Genomic DNA, 27254 nt, shown 5'->3' on the forward strand with positions numbered 1-27254 from the left:
TCCAGATGAGCTTTTCATTCTTTGTCCGCTGTTTGGCCAAGCCTCCATCTATAGTGTGCTGAGTTACTGAGAAATGCTCAATTGTGACAAGGTAACTATCACAGCACCTTCATTGGCCCCTTATAAACAGCTGCCAGCTGTTAAAGAGCAATGCCTGGCACTGCCTGACTTTCATGTAGGACTGACTTGTTGAAGAGCAAAGGTAAGGGGAACTGAGCCCACTCCCATTTTCATCTTCCAAAATCTTTTCATGCCCTGAAACTTTCTCCACAGGTGTCTCAAAAGTTGGTAAAAGGTTGTCCTGGCCTTCAGAGTACTGGGACTTGGGGAGTAAACAGGCCAAAATATGAGAAATAATGAAAGGGAGAGGTCATGGAAATTCATAGCTTATCAAACTGATGCTCCTTTCCTAGTTTAATACTGCAGCTATGGCTCTGTAGCTTCTGAAAATTGTATTTACAGGTGTGGATGAGAAATCAGTCGTGTTTTGGCTGTGATTGTGATCCTTGTTTGTAGGTGCTCGATAATGAGTGGCAGGTGAACTCTAGCATGTGAAAGTTGTTCTCTACTACAAGTTTTTTCTGATAATAAAAGAAAGATACTGGAATTCATTGAATGCCAGAGAAATTCAAGAGCTTTGGTTTTATTTCTGACATGAATGATCTGGTTTGTAATGCCTGTGCTTTACTGGACATTTAGTACTGGATCAAAATCTTCTCCCTTTGACTGAAATTGGAATATTTCCCTTACCCCTTCTTCCAGTGTTATTACATCACACAGAGCATTTCTTCTGCTTCAGTACAATAAAAAAGCTCTCTCTTGGCCTCTTATTTATTAAGACCCTCAGAGGTGACATAAGGATTACTTGATGATTTTTGAAGTGTGGTTGATGAAGAGAATTAAGAAAAGTAGAACTAACTGAAAAAGGCTATCTGCTGTCCTTCAGGACATCATTGTTGAAAGAGGATTTTAAAATACTGTATGTTTTAATAAGGCTTGTCTTTAAGTAGCTAAGAACAGTGGGAAGTTTCAGGCTGTGATCTGTTTCCATCAAGATTGCTCTGGCTTTACCTTGCCTCTAGAATATGGTATTCAAAATGTCTCAAACATTTGTGAGTTTGATGGTTTTTAAAACATTTTGCTTGCTTGTGCTATTAACATTTAATTAGCCATCTGTTTGAAAAGGATCACTCTAACTGAACCCCTGTAATTTTCACGCTATTACTCAAACCGATAGCCAAGAAAGAAAACAGACAGATGCCTAAGTCCTCCTTTTTTGGTCCTCTTTCCTCCTTAAAAAAACCGACCAAGCCTGTGTGGAAAGAAGGAACAGTATCTTTTCTCATAATTGGAAATAAATCTTTGTCAGGTAGAGGCTGCCAGCTGTGAGCTGTTGGACTTGTTTTCCTGGAAATTTTAAAATGAGTAACAGTGGTGCAAATGTAAAGTCATCCTACTAGAAAACTGGCATGATACACAAATCCTTTAGATTACACTCCTAAAGTTAGGTTTGGGACCTAACTTTCTACTTTCTTGCGGAGTTGAGAGTGCCAACAGCCACAGATGTAATTCTCCCCTCTGCTTGGTTATTGGGAGGAGGTCACCGAGTAGTGCTTCAGGAGCAGCTCTCAACTGTTCAGCTCTTGATTCTCCCCCCATACTCAGCACTGGTGAGGCCACAGCTTGAGTCCCGAGTCCAATTCTGGGCCCCTCAGTTCAGAAAGGACATTGAGGTGCTTGAGCAAGTCCAGAGAGGAGCAGTGAAGCTGGTGAAGAGTCTGGAGCCAAAGTCTGATGAAGAGCAGCTGAGGTAGCTGGTGTTGTTTAGCCTGGAGAGAAGGATTTTTAGTGGAGTTGTCACGCTCTACAACTACCCAGAAGTAGGATGTAGCTGGGTGGGGGTCAGCCTCTTCTCCCAGGCAACCAGCAACAGGACAAGATGCATAGCCTTAAGCTGCACCAGGAGAGATTCAGGTTGGACATAAAGGGAATTTTACAGAAAGGGTGGTGGAGTTACCGTCCCTGGAGGTGTTTAAGGAAAGAGTTGATGTGGCACTCAGTTCTATGGTCTGGTTGACATGGTGGCGTTTGGTCACAGGGTGGACTCCCTGATCTCAGAGGGCTTTTCCAACCTAATTGCTCCTGTGATTCCGTGACAGCTTCGTGAGGCCATATCACACTTTGGGCCATTCGGTGCATGTCCCTGCAGCCCGTGCCGAGCAGGACCATGCCGCCGCCTTCTCCCCGCCTGCTGGGCCGCGCTTCCCGGCCTACAGCCCCCGCCGCGCCGCGCGCCGCCGCCTGCATCCAGCGCATGCGCCCCGGCAGCGGTGTGTAGGGCCGCGGGTCGGGGCCGGGCGCCCGTCCTGAGGGGACGGCGGTGGCGGCATCAGGTGGGTGCCGGGGCAGATGCGTGCCGGGGCGGGCGGGAACTGCCCTTCTCCCTCCGGAGCTCTCAGCCCTGCACCTCCCTCCGCGCCGGGGGCGCTCCCCAGGAGCGGTTGCGCCACCTGTGCGGCGCCCCTCTGCCTTGCTGCCTCCTGGGGCGGAGCGGGGGCCGAGGCCGCCGGGGCAGCCCCGCTGCTGGGGCTGTGTGCGGGGCAGGGTGGGGTGGGGGGGCCGTGGCTCCACTTGCCGGACTCTGGGGCAGGGTAGCAGGGAGGGACCCCGGCCCGGGGACGGCTCCGCGCAACGGCCGCGCTAACGCAGGGTCTCGCTCCGAGGAGTGACTCACGCTGTGCTTCTCCGTCAGGGCTGCCCGGGGCACGTTCTCCCTGTACCCCACTTACCCCAGCTGGGCTCCCTCTGCTCCCCGGGACGTGCCTTTCCTGTAACCCGCCTCTTCTCCTGCCCGTGGCTGCGACTCCCAAGGGTTCTGCTCTGCCATACTCATCTGCTCTCCACGCGTCTGCGCCTTTTCGGAGGTGCCCTGGAGGAGAGCCAGTCTGTCTCCTGTCTGGTTGGGGGGAAGGAAGAGTAACGAAACACGAAGGAAGATATGGCAATATTCTCTAAGCAGTGGGCACAAATAGACGTGCCGCAGGCCCTGTTATTGTCAGCTATAATAAATGTTAGAAGGAGAGTAAGAGACAGATGTAATTCTTCATACCTGGTGATGTAAATCCAAGGAAGCAAAGAGCCACGGTCACGCGGATTTAAATCTCGTTGCGGGCAGTGGCTGTGGGCTCCGGGACGGCGCTTGGTTCTTGACAGAACTGGTAAGGGCGGGACAAAGGGTGTGTGGCTTTGCTTCCTGCCTAGTTTTTTGAGGGATGCCTGAATTTAAGCAGGTGCTTTTCCGTCTAAACAAGTCAATTTCAGTGTTGGTGTTGTGGGGGGTTTATGTGATGTCATAGCTCCTACTTCAGGATATCTCAGGCGCTACTCTGCATGGCTTGCTATGATTCTTTTTTTTTTTTAAGGAGAGAAGTTGGAATAAAGGAAGAACAGTGCCTTGAGGTAATGGAGAATCTTTTAGTGCAAATAGATGGGAGAGTGAAGCTGTCTTACTGGAATTAAGATCAATGGGTTTTTAGTAGTGCAAGACTGGATCTTAAAATCACTCAAGAAGGAACTCAACCTAGCAGGAGTGAGGTACTGCTATGCCTCTGCTGAGCTGTTGATCAGGATACAGTTGCTTGCTGGATAATCTGAATTCTAGAATAGTTTTTCAGCTGCTACGGAGTCTGGAGTGGTGGCCTGGAAAGAAACAGGCTCTGGAACAAAATTCAATTTCATTATTTGTTTTTGGATCCACACAATGTGTGTGTGACTGTCCCTATGCAGGAACAAAGGCTGAGTTCCTACTCTGGAGAATTCACAAAGTGAGGGGGAAGGAAGAGGGTGAGAAGAGACATGGCATGTAATTAAAGAGGTCAGGGTGGGAACTGGTTGTGTCATGTTAATACAATGTTCATTCTGTATTTAACAGATTAAAGTGACAAATACTGCCTATCTTAATTCCTGTTTATGATAATATTTTGATAATGGGGTTTGATATTAGGGAGATGTCATTCATAGTGACTCTTCTGAAGAAGGATGAAGGGAATCCCTGAGGGGCAGCAGAGAGGAGGGGCATATTTCTGGAAGACTTACACTGCTCAGGGAATGATAGAATTGAACTGAGGAAAGTATTGCATGCTTGCTCAGGACTGAAATAATTCTCCCGTTTTAGGCACGTCTGCTGATGTTATTTAGGTTTTTCTTCTTTGCTGTGCTTTTAAGCTGTCACTTTCCCACAAGGTGGGATCTTTTGCCAGTCTCAGTTAAGATCTTTACAATCTTAAAAGATAGTCAATAATCAAAATATTTGGCTTTTAAAAATTAACGTGTCTTACCTAAGGTGACGTGGTAACAGTAGAGATTATTGGTTAAGAGATCTGTGTGAGAGTTGCCCATCTTAGTCCCATTTTTCATGAATTGATTTGTGTGTTGCAAAATTGTTTCCCATGTTTGGTATTTGAGATGCTTTGACAAAGAAATTGGTGATACCATGTTTGAGGCAAAAACTGTTTCGGAAATGGTTGGAATGGTGCCTTTTCCTGGCTGTTAATTGCAAACTTCTCACCAACACATCAGAAGTAACAAAAACTTTAAAAAAATAAATCCCAAGGAGTATTGCAATTTTATCTGCAGTGGTAAAGTTAAGGTGCTTTATATTTTGGTGTATGTGGTCCTACAGCTTTTCTAGCTAAATCAGCAATGACCCTTGCCGGTTATCTGTATCACACTGGTTATTCTAGATCCTACCCTAGTTCAAATGGATAAGATACAGAGAATTTGCAACTGTCCAGTAGGAGGAGGTAAACAAACAGCTTCATTCTGTGTTGTGAGTGTGGTGTCCTAAGTGTCCCTTAAGAGATGGAGAGGTTTTGGTGCTTCAGGTTTGTGTCCTCAGCCACACAAAGACTTGCCTAAACTTCTTTCTCTGGTCAAGGGTTTTGATATGTAAAGGTTACACAGGCTCATTATCTGGAAATACTGGGGAGAATCTCACTTGTCAACTGTGTGACTCTTGACATCGAGTAGGGAAGAGAAGGATGTTGTCTTGCCCCATTTGTTTTGTCTTTGAGGAAGTCTCTGATTTTTTTAAACTGGAGCGCAAGCAGTTACATTGGTAATGGAGCAATTTTGTTTCTGGCTTAAGGAAAACACCCTGGAAGAAATTCAAACAGGCTTGTTTGATGAGGTAGGTGAAGACAAGAGAGTATATTGGTATTAGTATGACTACAAGAGCTGTGGTTACTGCCCAGTAAGTGGTGGCTGGGAAGTATTTGATGATTCAGAATGAGAGAGAAAGTCCATAACCTGCCAGTCATTCTCCTCTGGAGAAGAAATCTTCCTGATCCCCAGAACTGGGAAATATCAGAGGTTTTGTCTTGTTTTGTTACAAATGTCAACAATCATTGTATATTTGGCTTTTTGTCGTCTTAAGTGATCTGCGCGTATAAATTTCTGCAGGAACAAGATCTAAGTAGTCCAACATGACATGCTAGATAAGAGCTTTACAAACAGTCCTGAGAGGTGTTTTAAGTGTTACTAACCTCTTTAGAAAGTTGAGTACTGTAAAGACAGAGTTCTGAAGAAAAATGTTTTGAATGCTGTGGAATATAGTTGCCTTAAAAGCCATTTTCTGGATCCAAATGAAGTGAGACCTGCTCAGAGTCCTGTGAAGTGAATCTGACTTTTTTTGCAAGTACAGGAGCAAATAATTTTGCAAGTAACAAAACAGAGCTACAGGACAGTGACCTGAAAGGAGCCTTTCCTGTACCTCACCAAGGTAACAGCAAACCATGACAGTAAAACCTCTGCAAATCCTCTGAGGTCCTGTCAAGGAAGAGCTGTTGTTCAGGCCACTGTTCCATTGTCACTGGGAGCAATAGGATGAGACCAGCTTGAGAATCAAACTTCCACCTGACTGAGCCTGCAGGGCTGGTGATGGAGACAGCCTTGGATGGCACTGCTTGTCACCGCTCAGGACAGGAGTGTGATATAAAAGACTTCATAACACCTGACTTGAAATAACTATCAGTTCAGTTTAACTTTCTTTGATTGGTACAGCCCTGCATCTCTAACAGAAATATTTTCTTTCAAGTTTCTGTATTCAAATGAAACTGGACAGTTGCGATTGCTTTCCATAGACATCTCATTAATAGTTTGCAATCTTGCAATGGACCAGAAGGTGAACAACTCTTCTGAAATTTTTTGGGAAAACAAATTTCTGCAGAGTTCTGCAGAAGTGCCCTGGTCCTGGATTGTGTTTATTTGGGTGAAAATGCCTGTTTATTGTGCAATACTTAACCCTCATGGAAGATATGTTTAGACACTAATCAGAAACCCTTGGTTTATATTTGCATAGTGGTGTTTAACATGGAATTGCCTTTTCCCTAAGCCTTGAAGACTTAGAGTGACTGCAGACCTGCCTTTTTTGGCACATACAGATTTTCTTACCTCTGTTGGAAGCAAGGAGAATTTTGCTGTGCAGTGAACACCATGCTAGTTTGTATCCTGGCCTCTTTTTCTAACTTTATTTGATGCAGATAGAAAACCCTAAAAACTGTTTATCCTGTACTTGACTGCAATCCTCCTGCATGAGCTGCAAAGAGCACTCACTATTCCTGTCATGAATCTTCTCACCATTCAAATAATGGGAGTGCCAGGAAAGGGGAAACCCTTCCTCTGATCCCGAGGGTCTTGGCTAACAAGAAGTTCTCCACAGAGGTACAGTTCATGCTTAGCTGGCATGCTGTTTGCTTTGGAGCAAGGTAAATAAAAGGCTCTGGAAATAAAATATCCAGATGTGTAGGATACCTGCATTCTACATAAGTAGGTATTATGTAGGGATGTTCCTAAGACAAGCTTGACACATTGAACTGTGGTCAGGAAGTCCATCTGTGGTCTGGGTGTCCAATGCATAAGTGGTAGGAGGCAGGATTCCACTTTTTCACATCCTTATTTTCAAAATGGAGACGCAATTGGAACAAAACTGCAGATTACTTGTTTTGTTCCTTTTGTATAAACTGACCATGGTTCAGCAGCTTCAGCTCCACTGGGGTGCTCTCTGTCATTGCAGCAGGCATTGCTGGACACTGAGCAGTGCAAGGAGCAGAACTATTGCATGAAAGTACCTTTTAGTTTTCTGCACATAATTACATTTCCAATGAGGGCAGGAATCTACAAGGTGCTTTATGGCAGGAGACACAGAGTTCCAGTTTACTTTTTGCTGTCTCTGTTGTTGTAATAGTGCCCTGAGGTAGCTGGGAGGAAACACTTTGCCCTGCCACATTCCTGCTGTCAGATCCCAGTGGATGACTGGGCAGCACTGGCATCCTGGGTGGTGCCTCTGCAGTCAGTGGCATAACCTGTCAGCAGCTTGCCTGCCCGGCTGGCTCTGCAAGCTTCTCCCTTCCTGCTCTCCAGGTCTTTCACCTCCCCTTTGAGACCTGCCCTAGGTTTTTGGTGTAGCACTGGTTCACTTGCAGTGCTACAATAAGTGGCCTGAGGGCACCTAAAGTTCCCAGCTCTTCACTCCCAGTCACATTGTAGAGAGGAAGCCTGAAGGCCACCTCAGCACTTCCAGCCTGCTTTTGTACGTGCTGTTCAACACCCAATGCAGTGTAGGGCTGGTTGTAGTTTGTAAGCCTCAGACAGAAAGTTTGGGATGAGCTAGGTTAGCTAACACCATATTGACTCCTTAACCAGTGTTTGTGTAATGTCTGTGTTGGATTTCGCATTTTTTACAAAGCCAGAGTGTCAGGGTGTGAGGGACAGGAACTCTCTGCATCCTGTCTGCCCCTTGGTCAGGTGTGTGGCTGCACTTTGCTCACTTACATATTTGTTTGTGAAGCAAGAGTTCTCTTCTGTCTCTGTGTGCAAAGCAAATATTGACTTGTGGACTAGTGGCATTTGCAGCTCCAGGATATGCCTTTGCCTGACCTGAGGGAGACACTTATCGGGGAAGGGAAGGAAGGTCAAGGGCATCTTGCTGAGAGTTTCCCTTGGACATTTCATTGAGCAAATCAGAATTATAATTTGGAAAACGTAGGTTTTCTGATTGTGAGAAGACAAAATTGAACTGCCTGGTTCTGTGCAGAGTGCTTGTCTGATTTCTGAGAGAGGGAGATGTTAAATTGGACACGATATACTTGGGATTTCAAAACCTGAGCTGGAAGAGGCTTCTAGAACTACACCTATGTGCATAGTCTCCTGATGGGTGCTGTGACTTCCAATCACTTGTCTCTCTTCCAAAGCTTTTTTTCTTACTAAAGGAAGAGAATAGAGAACAGTGGAAACCGGCTGACAGTCCCGAGGTGGCAGTGGGATTTACTGTGTACACTGGTTGCTTTCTGTTCATTAAACATAAAGGAAAACAGAGTTTTTCCCATGCTGTTTTACTGTCAACAGAGGTGCAGTTCTGTTAACTTTGTTATGCTTGTTCAGCTCCTTCTGATGATACTCAGTGGAGGTTCCTTCATAGTTAGCAGTTGTAAAGTTTTGAGGATACAAAAATATTGCTTGGTAAAATGTTTGTTCTCTGCACAGTCTGCTAGAGGTATGCTTTCTTTTTGGTGGATTTTCTTTTTCTTTTTCTTTTTCTTTTTCTTTTTCTTTTTCTTTTTCTTTTTCTTTTTCTTTTTCTTTTTCTTTTTCTTTTTCTTTTTCTTTTTCTTTTTCTCTTTCTTTTTCTTTTTCTTTTTTTCTTGTTTTTTTTTTTTTCTTCACTAAAATCAGTCGGGGAAGAACACTTCTGGGAAGGAGTTTCTGTCCCAAAATAAAGGTTCTACTGAAAGGCTCCAGATGGCGTAATTTTGTGCTTAGCACATCCAGGCACTATCGCCACAGGCTTAGATGGAGATCACGTGGCAAAAGAGGCCAAGCAGGAAAAACAGAGGCAGCAGGAGATTGCTATCTGGTGTTTGCCAGGAGCTAGGTAATTGAAATCTCTCATACTACAGGAGTGGGGAAGAGACAGTGTGTCCAGGGGAGGCACAGTATTTCCAAGTGGAAGTAAATTTGCAAGACTCCTTTGCAAACATTAATTTCTAAAGGACACCTGCACTAGAAAATAAACTATTTGGATATAATCCTGCATGGTGTGTGTTTGCAACTCCAACAAATGTGTGACAGGTGGAGTTCTTCAAATGGCTGTACCTGATGCTGACTGTGAGCTTCCCTTGCAGCCTTCTTTTTCAGGTACATCACACCCGTCTTCTAGCAGGCTGGAATCAATGGTGGTGATTTGTTTTGGACTCTGAATTCAAAAAGGGAGTCTGTGATTAACAGGTACTATTTGCATTTTAGCAAAAAATACATTTCTTTCAAAAAAATAAAGACTACCTGTTGTGTGACCAAAATTGCTTCATATAAGAAATTTAAACAAGGGAGGTGCTCCTTAATGTGTGGGTGAAACTGCTTTTAATGTTGTAGTAGTGAGGGTTTGGGAGTTGCCATTAATATCTGTTGGATCTGATGTGTTTTTTCCTTTGTATTTCTTACTGTTGCTTTATTTTAGAAGTGTGTACATTGCAAATAACACAGCAATTTCACACATGTGGTTTCATAAGTTTTGTAGAGCCCCTTTTGTTACTTGCTATCTCCTGGCTAGGAGAGCTTGAGAGTTGCCTTAGGTTTATATCCCTCAGTCAAAGGAAAGACATTACTATGTCAATCCCACATACCAGATATCCTCCTCTTCCTCCTGGCTCACACTAGGTGGTGCCTGGCTGTGTCAGGGAACCTTCTTCCCTGTGGTGCTGGAAGGGCTGGTTCAGTGGCCACAGCACCTTCTCTTGGAGATACCTGGCTCTGAGGGCAGTGCCTAGGGCAGTGTCTCCATGTGCCACAGGAGGAGCCTTCCCTTCGTGTGATTCCTGCTGCTCACCCTGCCCTTCTGCACAACCACGCCAGCAGCAAGGTGAGCCTCACACTCTCTCTGGGCTTTGTCCCAGATGGGTGCTTGCAGGAAAGCTTCTATGGGAATCAGGGGCAGGAAAAACCTACCCACAAAGTTCAGTGCTCTAATGTCAGGGATAGGAGAGCAGGCAGGGGAGTGATCCCCAACAGTGCAGAGGCCAAGGCGTGATGGCTGGACAAGGGAGGGTTCCATCTGCTACACCTGTCTTGGGACAAGGAGAGACTCACTCAGCACTCTCCTGCCCAGTTTCAAAGCACTGTGGTTAATTCCCTTATTAAGGGTTTTTTTTCTCAGCCACATGCCTGGCACCCTGGCCTGGTTCCTCCACAGCAGGTTGAGTCAGCAGTGGTTGTACATGCAATGATGCTTAATAATGGCTGAGGGGAATCTCTACTCAGAAGCTCAAGGCACTGAGGATGGATTCAGAGCACAGGCAATCAGAAGCACGGCAGATGTACTGACTGCACTCCTAATAAGAGCCATTGGAAACAGGGTTAACTGGGCTGAGAGAAGACAGGGGAGAACACGTTGCAGGCTTAGGAACAGAGCAGCCATGGCTGCAAGGCAGTGAAAAAAGCATCAAAATACATTCACAGCAATGTTGAAAGGGAAGTAAGTAATGTCAGCCAATTTACTTTGTTGTGGTGCTTGGTCTGTGCATTCCTATGTAATATGAGCATACAGATGCTCATTTTGTAATTGTTGTTATGTCTTCAACTACTAAGAGAAGAGTTGGTGCTAAGGGAACAAATAGGATTAGAGTGTAAGGCTGAACAGACAAACATTTACAGGACTAGTGGACGTGCAACTGACCATCCTGTGGACTACATTACTTCTCAGAAACAAAAGCAGGATTTTATTTTTGTTTGTTTGTGATTCTTTTTGCCCTAAGAACACCTGCCCTGGTGTCAGAATGGATCAGAGTGTCTTTTCATCTATTCTGGCCTTTCTCAGGCAGAGAGCTATTTAAATCTGTAAGGAAGAAACCTTATCATTTGTATTCCCAGACACAGATTTTTTTTATGCTTTTGCAGTGTTTTATGGCTGCTTATCTTGGGCTGCTGTAGCAAATTGTTTCCTGGCTGCAAGTGCTCGCTGGAAAGTTCACTGAGATGCAAATACAATATAACCTTCTACTAATGAGCACTGTGAAACAACTTGGATGGGGCCTGTGGGATGAATTCCTGGGGTTTCTCCTTTTAGCAGCTTACAGTCATAAGTAACTTTACTGAAAAGGGAAGCTGGAAAAGCCATCCTAGGTGTGCAAATGTTAGTTTCTCCCAGGTTCTTCACCAAGGAATTGTGAATAACTGATCTATCCCAGCATTGGCTTTATCTGCTTGGTAGAGGTGGCTCTTGTTGTCACCCACACACAAATTGACATTGATCCTAAAGTCCAGAATCTCTCTGATTATTGAACTATTCCATTGTTTTCCTGTAAATCCCCATAGAAATCCCCACAAAAATCTGCTGTTAAACTAGTGTCAGGAAAACAAGGAGGGGAGCTCTATTGCCTGATTTAGTTCAGAGGACCGTTTGTGACTCATTGCAGAGGTACTTGATAGCGTCTTGTCCACATCCACATGCTTCAGTGAGTTGTATTCTGCGGCCCTACATACTTTACTCATGTGCTTTTTGGTGCTACTCTTAAAATCTCTTTTGAACTTACTGCATCTAATGATACCCCCTTAAACCCTTTTCACTGCTCCTGTCTCTTCTCCATGGTCAGTGTCTTCAGAGAATGATGATGTATTGGGTGTCTCCTTAGTTTACATCATTAAGTACAGGACTCACAGTATGCAATGAAAAAGGTGTTGAAGGCTGACTTGGTTTTTTGACATTCTTTCAACCAGCTGTTGCTGTTATTTCCACAAGAAATTTGGCAAATGACAGTGTACTGTTTCTAGCAGGTCAGCAGGTATGAAACCAAAAGAAAATTCCAGTCTCTGGAATTTATGTCTTGAGGGGGCAGTACTAAGGAATTTAATTTTCATGTAAGGAAGTTGCATGTGAGGGATCTGTCAGTCCCCCACCATGTTCTTAGATGCTAATTGAATTTTCTCGTCACTCTTTTTTTCTCTTTTAATCGCAGGAGTGTAACATCTCACCTCTGCAGACAGCATTTCTGGACCTGCTGACACCTGTGCCACTCAGCCTAGTGCAATGTCAGGTGAGGACAGAAATTGCCACAGTATCTTCTCATTTGGTTGCTTGCTCAGCTGTCTTCAGCTAAAACTATGTCACAAAGATTTCTGGTTCCTAGAGCCATTCTTTACATGAACATACTTTCTGGTCAGATTGAGAGAGGAAACTTTGTGACCCAGCAGGCTTTTCACTCAGGGTAAACTCACTTCCTTCTTTTGCCATGTAGAAGCTTTTTCAGCCAGTGAACAGAGAGGAAAAAGGAGGTTGAAATGTGATCCGCCTTCCCCATTTTTCCTTAGGATTTGCTTGATTCTGTTCTCCCACCCAAGTTTTCCCCCAAGGTGAGTGTCTCACAATGACTGTGAGAGATTTTTGCTGTACAGTGGTAGCTCTAGAACAGGCAGAATGCCAAAGAATAATTGGAGTTTAGTTGTGGAGTTCTGAGATACAAGCTTTGTTAAAACTGGGTCTTTTTCTTAGAGAAGCAAACTTTCCCACCCTGTACTTTTTTCTAAGCGTTCCTTCCTGATCCAGCTGGTTATTTCAGTGCACATAACCCTAGGGGACACTGTGCTTCAAGGCCAAGTAGACCTTTGTCTTGCTGATTAGAACAGTAGAAGACTTGGGAAATATTTATCTGCTTCAACTGCAAGACTTGATGGTCTGCTTGTATTCCAAGGGAAGCTGTTCAACTGTGACTCTAGCTGAGACTGGAAGGATGCTTGTCTTGAATACAAAAGACCAAGATTATAGGCATACTTTCATTGCTGCAGCTCTCTATACATGGTCTGACATGGTCCCAGCCTGCTGGGAAAAAAGGGGGCAGCTGAGCATCTTTCTGAAGTCTCAGATTTTCTATTCTGGTGCCTGAGTGACAGAGTTTCAGGGAACTCTGGAGTGCTGCTGGTGCTGGTCCATAGGAGGAATTTACTTCTGCAAAATAATATTTATTTGGTGATGATACCCCTGGCTTGTTGCTGATCACACCATTTTTCAAACAGGTGAGTGATCGTAGGATGCCATGGAACTATTTCTCTTCACTAAAAATCGACTTCTTAGAAGAAACTCCATTTGGCCCTTTGGCATTTTTTGCTCAGTAAAAAGGAGCAAAACCATCTGAAATTACTGGCTTCCCTGGTGAAGTGGGAGCTGTCTCATGTTTAGAATAGCAGTAGCAACAAACTGATGAGTGAGTCCTTCTCATGCTGGAACGCTTTGTATGGAGTGTGTATCTTCCAAGGGTGTTCTTCCAGGTTTTCACTGCTGTGTGTTGATCTCTTTCTGTTTAGGCCATCACACTCCCTCTCCTGGGGGTCCCTTCTCAGCACTCACACCCAGCATTTGGCCTCAGGAAATCCTGACAAAATACACACAGGTACAGTGTGGGACAGAGTGGGGATGTTCTCTGGCTCTACAAAAGTAGAGGGAACCTGGTGTTTTCTGGTGGTCTCCAAAAGCCACAGGGAAAAGGAGGGAGAGGTGCACTTTTCCTCCAATGCTTTGGTTGTGGATTTCACATGTTTTGCGGTTGCATCCTGGCTCTTGCAAGAGGATCTTGTAGAGCACAGAGGAACTTCTGTGAGTTATTTCCCTGCTGTTTTGCAACTATTGCTCCATGGTAAAATGTTGACACTCTCAGGGAGCCTCTGTTGTCGTGAAGCTACTCTGGATAGCTTGTGCATAGCTGGAAATGCTAGCCTCAAGCTTGTCACCATGTGGATAGAGCAGGAGGGAAGGAAGCAGCTGTGGAGTTTTGTAGTTTAGCCACAGTGTTTACTGAAAGCAGATTAAAGCTTTCTGTGGAGGTATGTGGGCAGTGCTTCTTGGGTGCTGCCTGGGCACAGCGCTTGCTGGAGTCCCCACAGGAGATGCAGGTGGGCTTGCAGGACAGGGGAGAGAGCAGTAGGTTTTGACTCCTAAAAAAGCCTGGAGGTAATCTCCTGTGTGTATCCCCCAGTATGCCCCAATTCCAACCATGAGCACAGATGAGGAAGGTTGAAATTTGGATCATGGACCTTAAATTTCTTTGGTCTATAATTTGGATTTGCATTACAGGTGCAAATCCCAGGTTTGCCTGCTGCCTTTCAAAGGAAATTTGAGAGCAACAGACAGGAGATGGAATGGTGCAGGGAGATGAATTTGCAGTGTGTGTGCAGAGGTAACAGGAAGGATGGCTGTTAGTAGTGATGCAGACAGTAGAGGCCACTTTAACTGGTGTGTGTATATTCCTCAGTCCATGAGGAGGGCTGCATGTCCCTCCAGGTGGGCAGTTCTGATCTTGATAAGATGCTGAGCTCATGCTGAAATCCATATCATTTTTTTCCCTGAGGAAGTCAAAATGGGAATAGCAGACAACATCTCCTCGGCTGGGAATTGTGGTGGGAGGCTTTAAAAATTAACGGGCAAGAGGTCTAGTTACTCAAAGGGCACAGAGTGGGCAGTGGTGGGATGAGGCAGTATCTATATGTCTCTGGTTATTCAGTGATAAAGTGCTGAAAATGTCTGTTTCCCTTCCTCACATCTCCCAGAAAGAAGAATCCGTTGAGCAGCCGGAGTTCCGCTATGATGAATTTGGTTTCCGAGTTGACAAAGAAGGTAAAACCAGTCGCGTCACTCCCACTTGCATTGTGTCCAGCCCTTCTTATGTTTTCAAGCGTGGCAGGATTTTGCAACCGTTTTGTGCTAAGTCTTGTCTACCCACCTGTTTCTGTGTCCTAGCATTTGTAATCAAGTGTATTAGATATGCTGGCCTTATGGAAGTCCAGAGCATAGACTGTGCAGCAGTCATTTCCATCCCCTTATGTTGTGCCATGGAGAAGAGGGAGAAAAGTTGAGGAGTTACTATTTCCATTAGCAGCTGCATTCTGGAGAAGGGCAACTTCCCCAGTTCACAGCGGGATCTCCGTTGTGTTCTGTAGCACTGCAAGGGCTCAAAGCAGGCACAGTGAGATGTACTGTCTGCTGAAAAACTCATGGCCGAGGTGAGTGATGGTATGTTCTGCCCACCTCGGCATCTCAGCAAAGTGTGGGGCAAATTGTAAGGGAAAAACCTACATCCTAGTTTTTCTGCTAGCTATGGAGGCAGGCAACCAAATAGAAGGCGGTATGGAGTGCTGTTGAAGCTGAGCACTGAACTACAACAGCTGGCTGCCTTAGCAAAGAGGAAGAGAAAGGAATGGGAGATGTAGGAATTGTTTCATGTGCTCTGGGGGTCATTCCCAGGGCTCAGGCAATATAATTTAAGGGCAGAAGTTGTTTGCATGTGTGCTCCAAGGCACCTTGAGTCACAGAGGATCCTCTTTGAAGCAATGACCTGAAGATGAGGACAGAACACAGTGATTTTTTTTTCAGCCAGAACATTTGATAGACCTGTGCATTATAGAATTAGCAGAAAGATTTGGAGTGCATTGTTGCAATGTATTATATGATGAAGGACAGAGTGCCTTATGTCAAACCTGTCCTGGTGCTAAAGTATCTATTTTAGGAAGCCTCAAGTTAAGGTGCTCTCTCATTGTGAATTTGGAAGTGTCCTTATTAAAGCATTTTTGGTGTTTAAATCTCCTGAAAGTTAACATTTTGCACCTCATTACTTCCATGGGCGTAGACTTTCTGCTTTCCAGCCCTGATGCTTGATATGCTTTTGTCAGCCTGATTTACAGATCCTTACAAAACCCAGCAGGGTGACTGCTGCAAGATCTTGTTCAATTCCAGCCACACTGGGCTCTAAATCATGAGTCGGTAGAGACTAGAAGCCTGCTGACAGCTTCTTAGTTCTCAAGGTCACAAACTTTTTGCTTAATGACCATAAAATTTGCCACATGGAGTAGGCAGTTAGAAACCAACCTTTGCCTTTCCATGCTCTAACTGGAAGATATAAGTGCTTTGAATGTGTTTTTTTCAGATGGCCATCCTAATTCCCCACTCTGCTGTGTGTTCATTCCTCTCCTGTTCCCTCTCTCGCTTTCCTCTATTCCTTTCTCTTCCCTTTGCTGAATCAGATGGTGCTGAGCCAAACTCCAGCAAGCTTCTGGGACTCCCACTGTCGGAGGAGCCACAGCAGAGGCTCAAGTGGCAGGCTCATCTGGAGTTCACACACAACCATGATGTGGGCGACCTCACCTGGGACAAAATTGAGGTCACCCTACCACATTCAGACAAGCTGCGTTCCCTGGTGCTGGCTGGCATCCCACATAGCATGAGACCACAGGTGAGAGTGCTGCCTGTTCTGTGCAGGCACTCCTGCCTGGAGTAAGAGATCACGGAATGGGATCTCTTGGTTGAGGGGGTGCCAGATTATGGCTTTCTGTGGTGGTCTGAGTGACTTCTATCTCTGTTTACCCTATCCCCTCAGCTGTGGATGCGCCTTTCAGGGGCTTTGCAGAAGAAGAGGAACTCAGAGATGTCATATCGAGATATCATGAAAAACAGCTCTAACAATGAAACCATTGCTGCCAAACAGGTAGGAGATACTTCCTAGTGCTGAGTGGGAAGAAGGCAAAATTGACTGTGTGAGGAAGATGGAGTATGTACCTGACACCTGCAGCAGGGGCAGCTGAGAGGATGTGCACTTAAATCCTGCTAAAGCTTAATCCTGTGAGGCATATTTCTTCTCTGTTTTGTTGGAATAGCCATTGTTTAGCTCTGCTCTTTTCTAGGACAGTGGAGAAAGGGTTTGATCCATGCTACTTGCAGAATAGAAAAATTCTGCAGTTGCATCTCAGCAAACATCCTCATGCTCACTGAGGGAAGGGTGAAAGGCTGACAGATGCACCTCTGTTGAGGTTGTGGCAGCTGCTTTCAGGGCCTGTCTTTGTTCCCTTGAACACAAAGTTTCTGAACATCAACAAGACTATTAAAGGGTGTTTTCCCTCTTTCTCTGACCTCACGGATTTGGCCAGGACATTGGTTTTTCTCTGGAATATGTTTGTTGGGAAGCCATGCATGAAATCCAAGAAGATGTAATTCCCAGCTAATGTACATTTCCTGTTTTCAGTGGTGAAAGTAGGGTCTGAGTTCAGACAAGTATTTCTAGGGATGCAGCAAGCAACTGTCTGCACTGGCATTTTCCCACATGTCAGTGAGGGCTGTTAAACTGACCCCAAATTCTTGCACAGGGACACCTTCTTTGATGCCTGAGGACTTTTGGGTGGGTGTAGGGTGGCAGAGTTCCCTGAGACAGGGACCAGAAGTGCAGAGAGCTGGAGGCAGTTTTTTAGATGCTGTAAAATGACTCTGTCCTTGTTTATGGCTGCCTGACAGATTGAAAAGGACTTGCTACGCACAATGCCCAGCAATGCCTGCTTCTCCAACATGAATAGCATCGGGGTGCCACGGCTGCGCAGGATACTACAGGGACTTGCCTGGCTCTACCCAGACATTGGATATTGTCAAGGCACTGGCATGGTAACCTGCTTTCAGTGTCCTTGATATGGATCAGTTTGTCTCCGGTTGCTACACTCATGCGAATGATTAGAGGTAGTGCTGCCAGATACTGTGGTCTCGAGCTGAGCTAAAGAGAAATCCCTTCCACCTGGAATACTTTTCCTAAGGAAGGGAGAGTGGAGTAGCACCACACATCCAAAGATATGGAAGACTTTGGTCTATCTATTGGGGAGGGGGCAGTCATTATACTGAGGAGAAATCCCTTCATGGAGGCTGCAGCAGAGCTTCTGCAGAAGGAAGATCTTTGTCACCTAGATACTGATCCATCTCTCCAGAGAAAGTGAGGAAAGAGTTCTACTCCTCTTAGAAAATGCAGTTTTTCTTCCTTCAAAATCCTAGGTAGCTGCCTCTCTGCTGCTCTTCTTGGAGGAGGAAGATGCCTTCTGGATGATGTGTGCTATTATCGAGGAATTGGTTCCTGCCTCCTACTTCAGCACCAACCTCATGGGCGTGCAGACAGATCAGCGTGTCCTGCGGCAGCTCATCGTGCAGTACTTGCCCCGCCTGGACAAGCTGCTTCAGGAGCATGACATTGGTAAAAGTGTGCCCTAGAAATTTCTTGCTGAGATGACATGCAGACAAAGAGTATTGTTCTTTTTTCATAAAAGGAAGCATCAGGGAGAGCAGCAAACCTCCTGACCCTGGAGGGCAATGCATGGAGGAAAGCTCTTAGGAGAGACCACCTTCACTGGTTGACTGACTTCCTCTGTTACGATTATTTTCCACATCTCTGTTCACAGAGCTCTCCCTGATCACCTTGCACTGGTTCCTCACCTCTTTCGCTAGTGTTGTCCACATCAAGCTTCTGCTGCGTATTTGGGACCTGTTCTTCTACGAGGGCTCTCTGGTGCTGTTCCAAATCACTCTGGGCATGCTAAGTATGAAGGTAATTCCCAGCTCCTCTCCCTCTTTTATAGTACTTAAGTGTTTAATTCTGAGATTTAGGGGCAAGAAGGCTTTGTATCCACTTGCTGTATGTGGTTTGGGAGTGTGTTAGGGAAGACAACTTCCTGCTGCTTTCAGAACTGGAAGGTAGGAAAAATTTCTAAGGCACTTCACAGAAATTAGAAATTGCTGTGCATACCTCATTTATTGCTGCATAATTTAACCTCATCAGCTGCCACCCTCTAATCAGTCTAGATCTCAATCTGAGAGTCCATCTTACCTAAACCTAAACTGTGATGCCCCTTCATTTTCCACGATCTAGGAAGAAAGAGAAAGCCAAAGTTGGGATCCTCTGGGAAATTTTGGATGGCATTCCTTGAATACTCTAAGAAATGAGCATTGTTCTGACTGCAATTGATTTGGCTGGCCTGATCTTTTCCTTTTTTATGTGAAAAACAGTTTTGTATTCAGTTTGCTGTGTGAAGGGCAAGGGTGATTCTGCTGAGAGTAAGGGGAAAGTCAAGTACAGTTTGACATGGTAGGTGCTCTAGAGTGCAGCTCCCATTCTCTTATCCCTAGCAAATCCCTGCTGTGACCAGTCCTAGTGGCTGGTGCAGAAGAAGTTTGAGTTTGGTTTTCTGTTCTCATTTGATTTCATTTCAATGGTGAATGCTGTGATTCAAAAAAATGCTGGCTAGAATTCTGGGAGGAGAGTGTAGTAGAGCAGTAAAAGATGCTGTTCCCCTCTCAAAATTAGCTAGGACTTCTCCTGCTTAAGGTTTTTTTAATAGAATTTTCTGGTTGTACCTGCCCAGGTTGTACACTGAACGTACAACTGCATCTAGCATCCTCAGGAGCACAGCTGTCATGTTCACCCCTCCAGGATGCAAAAATGACCATGTTGTTGCAGGAGGATGAGCTGATCCAATCCGAGAACTCTGCCTCGATCTTCAACACACTGTCAGACATCCCGAGCCAGATCGAAGATGCAGATGTGTTGCTGCGAGAGGCCATGCGTGTGGCTGGCTTGCTGACGGATGTGGCAGTGGAGACTCAGCGCCGCAAACACCTGGCCTACCTCATCGCTGAGCAGGGGCAGCTGCTCAACTCCAGCACCACTGTCAACAGTCTATCCAAAGTGAGTGCACAGAGTCCCACTGCCTATGCTGCTCCCTTTTTATCATTCCTTTTGTATTTCCACCCAATTATGGTTTGTGAGCAAGATGTCTTCCTGTTTGAGAGGATTTTTTGTTCCAGGAATAGTAAGTGAAGAAAATGTATTGGGAAGTTCTATACCAATGAAATAATGCCAGATCTGTCCTGGTTGATAAATTCTCAGATGAAAGGGATATTAGCATTGATTGTAATTATCATTCATGAGAGTGATGATGAAATGTGATGCATTTCATTAATGGAAACTGAAAGAAACAACATATGCTTTTAGCAGATACTGCTTGAAACACAGAGTAGGAACTGGATTTAATCAATTAGTAAGAAACTGGTAGACTAAAATAACCTTGGAAGGTACAGTCAGAAAATACCAGCAGCTCCTTTTGAGAAGCTGAATTAAAAATGCACCTGTGTTTAATCTTGGACTAAAATCTACAGTTGCAGACAAGACATTCAGGCAGTTCTAGAATGTAATAGCTATCCACTATTTATATTTATATACAATTACACTATTTAAATTTATATACAATTAGATGTGGAACTGCTTTTTACAACAAATAGAATTAGAGTTATTTACATGGATTGTGGTTGATTCTTGAACTTCAGTTATGCTTTTGTAATAATTAAGATATAAATAACCTGTTGCACATTGAGCAAATGGAGCAGTAGAGCTGATGCAATGTGTTAGGACTAGAACAACTCCTGTCTAAAACTGACAGTTTGCTGGCCTGCCCCTTCTAGTGGTACCTGTCAGGACTCTTGCATAAAGCTGACTGGTGTGGAGGGTTGCTTTATTTTATTTCTGAAATCTGTCCTAATGTGTGCACTTTGTTCTCTCTTCCATTTCCCACAGATTGTGCGGCGCAGGACTCAGCGCAGGAAATCTGGCATCACCTCTCTGCTTTTTGGTAAGGACAATCCTGTGCCTTTCATATGTAGTTGGTGGCTATAGCAGCTTGGGAAGGAGGAGAGCAGGCAGAGCAGGGAAACATTGGGACAGAGAAGAGAGTCAGAACTAAAAGAGGAGAGGGAAGAAGTGTTTATTACTTGCTTTCTTTGATCTGATGTCAGAAAGTAAATTTTGGAATTAGACAGTCCATGAATAGTGGCCAACAGGAGGTGCAGCTCAGCCCACCTGTAATGTCCTTGCACTGACCAACAGGTCAAACACATTTGCTGGCAGACTTCATGCAGTCCACAGGCTGGGTGCGGTACTCTCTGATCCTATTCTGCTCAGTTCAGGAGCGTCTCTGAAAGTCTGAGACAGGGCAGTGTCACCCATCAAAATTATAAATGGAAGTATCATTGTACTTCCCCTTACTTATTCTGAGAGTTGTGAGTGCTTTTGACTCTTAATTTTCTTCTTCTGAGCCAAGCCAACATATGTCCAGAAAGGGCATAGTCAGAATATCTTTTGCAGAGGTTTAAGAGTAACTTATTTCTGGACTCCATAAGAGCCCTTTCTGCTGTAAACCTCACTGTCATCACCTTACTTGAAATTGGCTAGCCTTCTTGAAATTGCCACATGTCACCACAGGAATTGTTTATCTGGAAGAAGATAACATACTGAATTTACAGGGCTCAAACAGTGTTCCTGTTGTGGTTGAAATGGCCTGAATAAATCTAAAAATGAGCTTTACTGGTCTTTCCAGAGAGGAGCATTTCTGAGGTTCTCCAGGAGGCTGATATATTGTTACAGGCTTCCTACAAACACATAGAGCATTACATAGAAAAATTATGGTACAATACCCACGATGCTGTAAAGTCAAGAATGCAGAAGTGAAGAAACTCAGGGAAGTTGCTGGTGCAACATAAACTCAGTGCTTTTGTATGTTATATTATCATACAGTTGGTACAGACTGAGCTTGGCTGCCACACACAATTTTCTTGTGTCTCAGATAGTCTCCTTGAAAGTTGGAGTATTTTTATGAAGATGATAGTGACTTATGCACATGCACAAAGATAAACTTTAAGCTCAGGCTTCAAAATATATCAGTGGTAGAACACAGATAATTGAAAGGGTTTTCTCATTTTGGTGGGGCTTCTGTACAATGACCATCATGTGTTTTACCTAATTATTCTTAGTATTTAAAATACTGGTTAAAAGTGAGAAGTTGTCATCCTGCAGCAGTGGACCTGCATGGAAAAATTCATTCCAGGTGAGAGGAAGGAAAGCTTATATGTGATAAATTCACCCTCTACTGGGAACTGGCAATCAATCCTAAATGTAAAGTCTGCTGCCTGTGGTAGCTACTGTGTAGAACTGTGTCTTGGTTTGGAAAGACAAGTATCTGTCAGGGAAAGCTGGAGTTTCCCTTGGAATGGAGAATGTAAAACCCCCTCCCTCCAAATTATTACAATTTTGCATTTAGGAGCTTTCAGGCAAAAATATGGGGATAGGAATAACAGTTCTTTACTAGGAATATTAAAAAAATACAAATTCAGTAATACAAAAAAAAGAAGCAAGCAAACAAAAGTCCTAGAAAACCCTGACAGAGTCAGGAATAGGACCTGACATCCTGTTGGAAGCAGTCCAAATAAGTCCTCCTGGAGTGACAGATGTAGTTCTGTTGAAGTAGAGATGATCCTGTAGACAGTGGTGGTGAGAGGAGTCTGGTCTTCCTCTGAGAATCCAGTGGAAAAGAGGATGTCTGGGGTCCCTGTGTCCCCATTTTTATCTGGGTAGGGAATGGTTGGCTCCTCCACACTGGATGGTGCATCTCACAATGGGATAATGAGATGTGTCATGTCATTGGTGAGCCTTAATGGCCTATTAACAGAAGATATCCCTCTGAGGGTGGACAGTTGATGAAGGAGATAAGAAACACTGCCCCACCTGGTTTTAACTGTTGGTCTATTATCAGAAGGCATCCACCCTCTTTCCCCCTGGAGTTACTAGAGAGAAAGAAAAAAAAAGAAACCATCTCCCAACTGCTTTCTACAGATGAAATAGAATACACATATTTTTTTGGTTACATAACCCAAGACAAACTGGTACTTAGCCCTCATCTAGGAGGGAATGAGAACTTAACCAGAGCTTAATTCTTCTTCCTTAGAGTGAATTCAGATGTGGTAGTAACTTGGGCAGGAGTGATAAAATCACAGGAGCACTGTTTAGAAGTCTGTATTCCAACATTTCCTGCTTGAAGCAGACTCTTGCTTATGCTAGATCAGGTTGTTCAGGGCTTTCTGTAGTTGAGATTCAAAGAGTTGAACCAGATTTACAATGCAGGAAGAGAAAGAAGTAACAAAAGATAATTTGATAGAAAGGAGAACATGCTAGAGATGTTTTCCTGTTGTGTGGGCATTGCACCAATGGAATGCAGAAGAGCTCATCCTGTGCAGAGCTGTGCAGATTGCTAGTCTTTGCAGGCTCAAAGTAGAGCCTCCTCACATGTGGCTTCCTGTTTGGAAATGTAGGTGTTGAAGTTTGAAAGTATACATGTTGAGTGCAGTGAGGTGAGTCTGGGGGACACGCCAGCTGCCTTCCTCTGTACCATGTCCACTCTAAGATGGGAGAGTATGGAACTTGCTTCCCACGTCTCCTGCTTGTGTTTGGCTAGGACTGATCTGAGTACAGAGGGAAAAGCATGGTATTTTGGCCGGATGGGACTGAGGGATGACAGAAAGAATCAATGATCTATGTAAATGAGAGCAGCCCACAGAGCTAGTGTAGCTGTGGTTTAGTTTCTTTTCTAGTTGCATTCTGTTTTAGCGGCATGAAATTTCTGTGAATCCCAATGTCTACATGCTCACCTATCTATTTGCAATCTTTGCATCTCTGAGTAGTAAGAATTCCTGCATGCTCTGTACCTACCTCTGCATGTAGAGGAGGAGATTTTGTTGTTTTTTTATTGCTTGGACTGGGAGTAACTATGCCCTACAATTTTTCTAGTCCAGAAGCAAAGTTCAGTTTTCTCTTAAGCTCTGTGTGCCTGATGTATCTCAAATAATTTAATGTAGTTATTAAAAAAATTATAAAAATAATTTTATATCTAATTTTGTGCTTTTATTTGTGTTCCTAAAGTTGGGTCCTTTTAATTAGGATCACATGATTAAAAGATACTGTTAACCACTTTTCAATTAGCAGAAGCTTAATGTGTATATAGCTGTTGCAGCAGCTGTAGCTCAGACCACACTTTATTCATATGGTTTTCTATAATGCTGCTAGAAGATAAGTAGAGTACTAATTTGCTGGCCAATGATTTGGCTACTGTATATAAGCTGTGTTTGTGTAAACATTGGAATTCAGTGAAAAATAGTTCAGTGAAAATTAGTTTAAATGTTAATTTTTTAATCAAGCTACCACATCTTCAGTATATTATAGAGGGAGCAAAAATAGATATATGAAAGTAACCCTTGGATTTAATACAAAATGATTTTTTTAGAAAAAGAAGGAAAATGTTCCCCAACATAATGTACCCAGTATTTAAAGCATTCAGATACATTAACTGTCTAAAGAATCCATCCCATCAGGTGTCTTTCTGCATAAGGTAATAGACATAGGCTGTCAAAACTCCTGGACGGATTAGTGATAGTTGAAAGATGCTTTGGTAACTTTTACTTTGGGTTCATGACTATTTCTGTACACCCAAACGTTTGAAGTCTGGCTCTTAGGGAGGCTGAGGTTTCTTGTGGCTCTGACTTCATGACTGGCACAGGAAAGTGGACTGTCTTGGTTTTTCAGATCTTTTCCAAGACTTATTGAAGAGTGTGCTCTCAGCCTGTGAGTTATACAAATATCAGAAGTAATTCAACCAAAACTTGATTCAGTCTCAAGAGAATTTCAGTTGAAGGGAATTATTGCAAGTTCACCAGTCTTGTGTCCCACCTTTGAACTAACTATATACTGTAGACATTTCTCTGAAGTAGTACCTTGGTATACTGAGTTTCCCAGACAGATCAAAGATGACATATTCCCTTTCAAGTATCATCTCCTTAAAATTTGATGCAAATTGATGTTTGCTATTTACATTATTGAATAGACTGGCAATAAGTACCTGCCTTAGTTAGGTACTTCTGACGTTAGGCTTTTTTGGTTTCTTCAGAATCAGTAATTTCTAATGGTAACAAAAAAATGAATACCATGTACTTGCTTTCCTTCCATCACGTTCCCTCTGGCTGCATGGGATCCACCAGGAGTTGATGATCTTGAGGCACTGAAAGCCAAGAACATCAAACAGACAGAGCTGGTAGCTGACCTGCGTGAGGCCATTCTCCAGGTGGCACGGCACTTCCAGTGCGTGGATCCCAAGAACTGCATCATTGTGAGTGGAGACATCTGGATCTGCACTATTGTATGCACCAGGCATGGGTTTTAAGTGTTCAACACAGGACAGGGCTGTTCAAATGCTCCTGAAGCATGGGCTTGAGACGGAACATGCCAGTTGTAATGGCTGGAGGGTGATGCTTGCTTAATCCATCTATGGTGGGAGGAGGGCTGTGCTAAGAGGTTGTCTGCTGGCTAGGAGCAGGAAAATGTTTGGGGACAGGGGCAGGCAAGCTTTGGCAGATAGCTGGGAGTTACCTGTGGACTTTCGTTCCTCTCTGCTCTCGTGTGCATGCCTGCTAGGATCTGACCCCAGACTACAGCATGGAGAGCCATCAGCGGGACCATGAGAACTATGTGGCCTGTTCCCGCAACCGGCGCCGCCGAGCCAAGGCACTGCTGGATTTTGAGCGCCACGATGACGATGAGCTGGGCTTCCGCAAGAACGACATCATTACGGTGTGTCAGCTTGGGGACAAGCAGACCCAGCTTGTTTGGGATGCTGCACTACCTCTCCTGCAGGGAAAGAAGGGAACAGATAAGCTCAGAGCCCAGTTAGGAGACCAAGAGAAGCAGCTGGTTCTCCTAGGGACTGCCTGGGGATGAGGCAGTATGTTCCTGAGGGTGTTGTCCTGTGGGTTGTTCTCACTTCTACCACAAAGACCCTTTCCTGGCTGCTGTACAGCTGTGCAAATGATGGATTTGGTCCAACCCAGGTCCCAGTTTAGCACTGCGCACTGAATTGTGGTATTAATTGTGAGGATCCCATCTGAAAGTGGGAAGAAGAGGATGTTTGCAGTAGCTCTGTGCCCTTGAAGGCCCTGGGCCATGTGAGAAGAGAACAGTTCCTCATTGTGGACACACAGCCAGGCAGCAGTACCCCTCCTGCCACTGCAGCCTCTTCAACTGGTATTTTCCACTCCATCTTTTTCAGATCATTTCCCAGAAGGATGAGCACTGTTGGGTGGGAGAGCTGAATGGACTGAGAGGTAAGAACAGCATAGGTTGCACTGGGGCCGGATGCAAAGCATCCATTCATCTATAACAACTGCTCCGGCACCAAAGGCTCTGTCAGGTACCCAGAGTATCTGCTGGGATAAAGGAAATGTATGAGAGCAGTCATGCAGTGGTGACCTGGTTACTTCTTCCAAACAGCAAGTTTAGGCTCTATCCTCTTGGCATGGGATGGTTGGGTGCATGTCATCACTGCTGCATGTGGGCAGTGTCCTGCAATTGGCTTTTTTGTGCAGCTGCCTTAGTTATTGTGATTTTGAGGCTGCGTGCTTCCTTCTTTGGGGGTGGGCCCTATGAACTCTGATTTATTCTCAGCTCCCACTGGGCTTTGTGTAAGGATTTCTCAGTATCTTTGTCAGGCTCATCTCTGTTCACTCTTTGTAGGTTGGTTTCCTGCAAAATTTGTGGAGATCTTGGATGAACGGAGTAAAGAGGTACTTAAAAACCCCACAATTACGAAAAACTTCACATTAAAAAAAGGGTTATGTCATAACTGAAAAAAAACAGAGTTGAAAAGAGCCATAGATTTCCCTCCTTCAGTCTGTTTGCTTTCTCTGGCCATTGAGCTTTGTGATGTGCTTGGGCAGCTTATCTTCCTCAGCCTGTTTGCTCAACTTCCTCACGTTGACCAAATGGAGAATGAGGGCCCCAGAGGGCTGCCGAGGCAACTGTGTGGGATGCCTGCGGTTGCAAGGACCCTAGAGATGAAAGCTGATTAATTAGCAGAGAGAGAAGAAAGGCAGTATTTCTGTCTGCTCCCAGCTGCATGTGTTCTTTCAGATTCTGTGCTGCCTAGGTGTGTAATTCTGAGCCTCATATTAAGTGCTAGTAAGCTCTCTTCACAGAGGTAGACAAAATAAATCCTTTTCCTGCTGAGGACCAAGGACAGCAGTTACAAGTTTTCAGGCCCAAAAGCAGAAACAATGGTGGACTGAAGGAAGAAAATAAGAAGGGTAGCACTTCACAACCTGAAGCTGTAATTGGACAATTAAACCCCAATATGCAAATGGACCAAAACTTATAAAAGTGTAAGACCTTGTGACCAGTCATCCATTTTTTGACCATTTTGAGTCCACCTTGAGTGTAGCCCTGGCCAGGCTCTTGTATTGCCCAAGGTGTATCCTCAAAGGTCTTTCAATAAATATCTACTTTATTCTCTAGCTCTGTTCAGTCTCTGTTCCAGGTCAGCCTTCCTAAAGCATCACTGGCTCCTTAGATGCAGATGACCTCTGTGCTTAGAAATGTCCTGCACTGCTGAACATTTCTCCTCCTAACTGTGGAAACAGAGAGGATCCGACTTATGCGAGTGTTAACAGAGTGTCAGTGTGTTGCCTCAAAGCGGTGTAGCCCCTGATCTGGAAATTCCTGCCTGGTTCTGTCTTGACTTTTAGCAGCTTACAGAATCCCAGAGTCCCC

General features: G+C 44.4%; 1 protein-coding gene across 5 annotated transcripts in view; it reads left to right on the forward strand.

The window, feature by feature from the left end:
- The first annotated feature begins 79 nt into the window (after positions 1 to 79).
- The window catches only part of SGSM3 (small G protein signaling modulator 3), a 32026-nt gene continuing 4851 nt past the window's right edge, over positions 80 to 27254 (forward strand). Inside the window, exons 1-17 of one of the 5 annotated variants that reach the window (XM_063395975.1) lie at positions 80 to 2393; positions 3423 to 3459; positions 9180 to 9282; positions 12006 to 12083; positions 13348 to 13433; positions 14587 to 14653; positions 16057 to 16265; positions 16410 to 16517; positions 17318 to 17461; positions 17840 to 18035; positions 18241 to 18386; positions 19296 to 19523; positions 20409 to 20463; positions 24695 to 24822; positions 25128 to 25283; positions 25759 to 25813; positions 26223 to 26272. In XM_063395975.1, coding sequence (XP_063252045.1) covers positions 12077 to 12083; positions 13348 to 13433; positions 14587 to 14653; positions 16057 to 16265; positions 16410 to 16517; positions 17318 to 17461; positions 17840 to 18035; positions 18241 to 18386; positions 19296 to 19523; positions 20409 to 20463; positions 24695 to 24822; positions 25128 to 25283; positions 25759 to 25813; positions 26223 to 26272 — 1635 coding nt within the window. In that variant the 5' untranslated portion in view covers positions 80 to 2393; positions 3423 to 3459; positions 9180 to 9282; positions 12006 to 12076. Of the gene's footprint in view, positions 2394 to 2954; positions 3219 to 3422; positions 3460 to 9179; positions 9283 to 12005; positions 12084 to 13347; positions 13434 to 14586; positions 14654 to 16056; positions 16266 to 16409; positions 16518 to 17317; positions 17462 to 17839; positions 18036 to 18240; positions 18387 to 19295; positions 19524 to 20408; positions 20464 to 24694; positions 24823 to 25127; positions 25284 to 25758; positions 25814 to 26222; positions 26273 to 27254 lie in introns of those variants that run through there. The other 4 variants (XM_063395976.1, XM_063395974.1, XM_063395973.1 and 1 more) reach the window with 4 other exon arrangements.

This window comes from Prinia subflava, chromosome 4, assembly GCF_021018805.1.
Source record: "Prinia subflava isolate CZ2003 ecotype Zambia chromosome 4, Cam_Psub_1.2, whole genome shotgun sequence".
Lineage (NCBI taxonomy): Eukaryota > Metazoa > Chordata > Aves > Passeriformes > Cisticolidae > Prinia > Prinia subflava.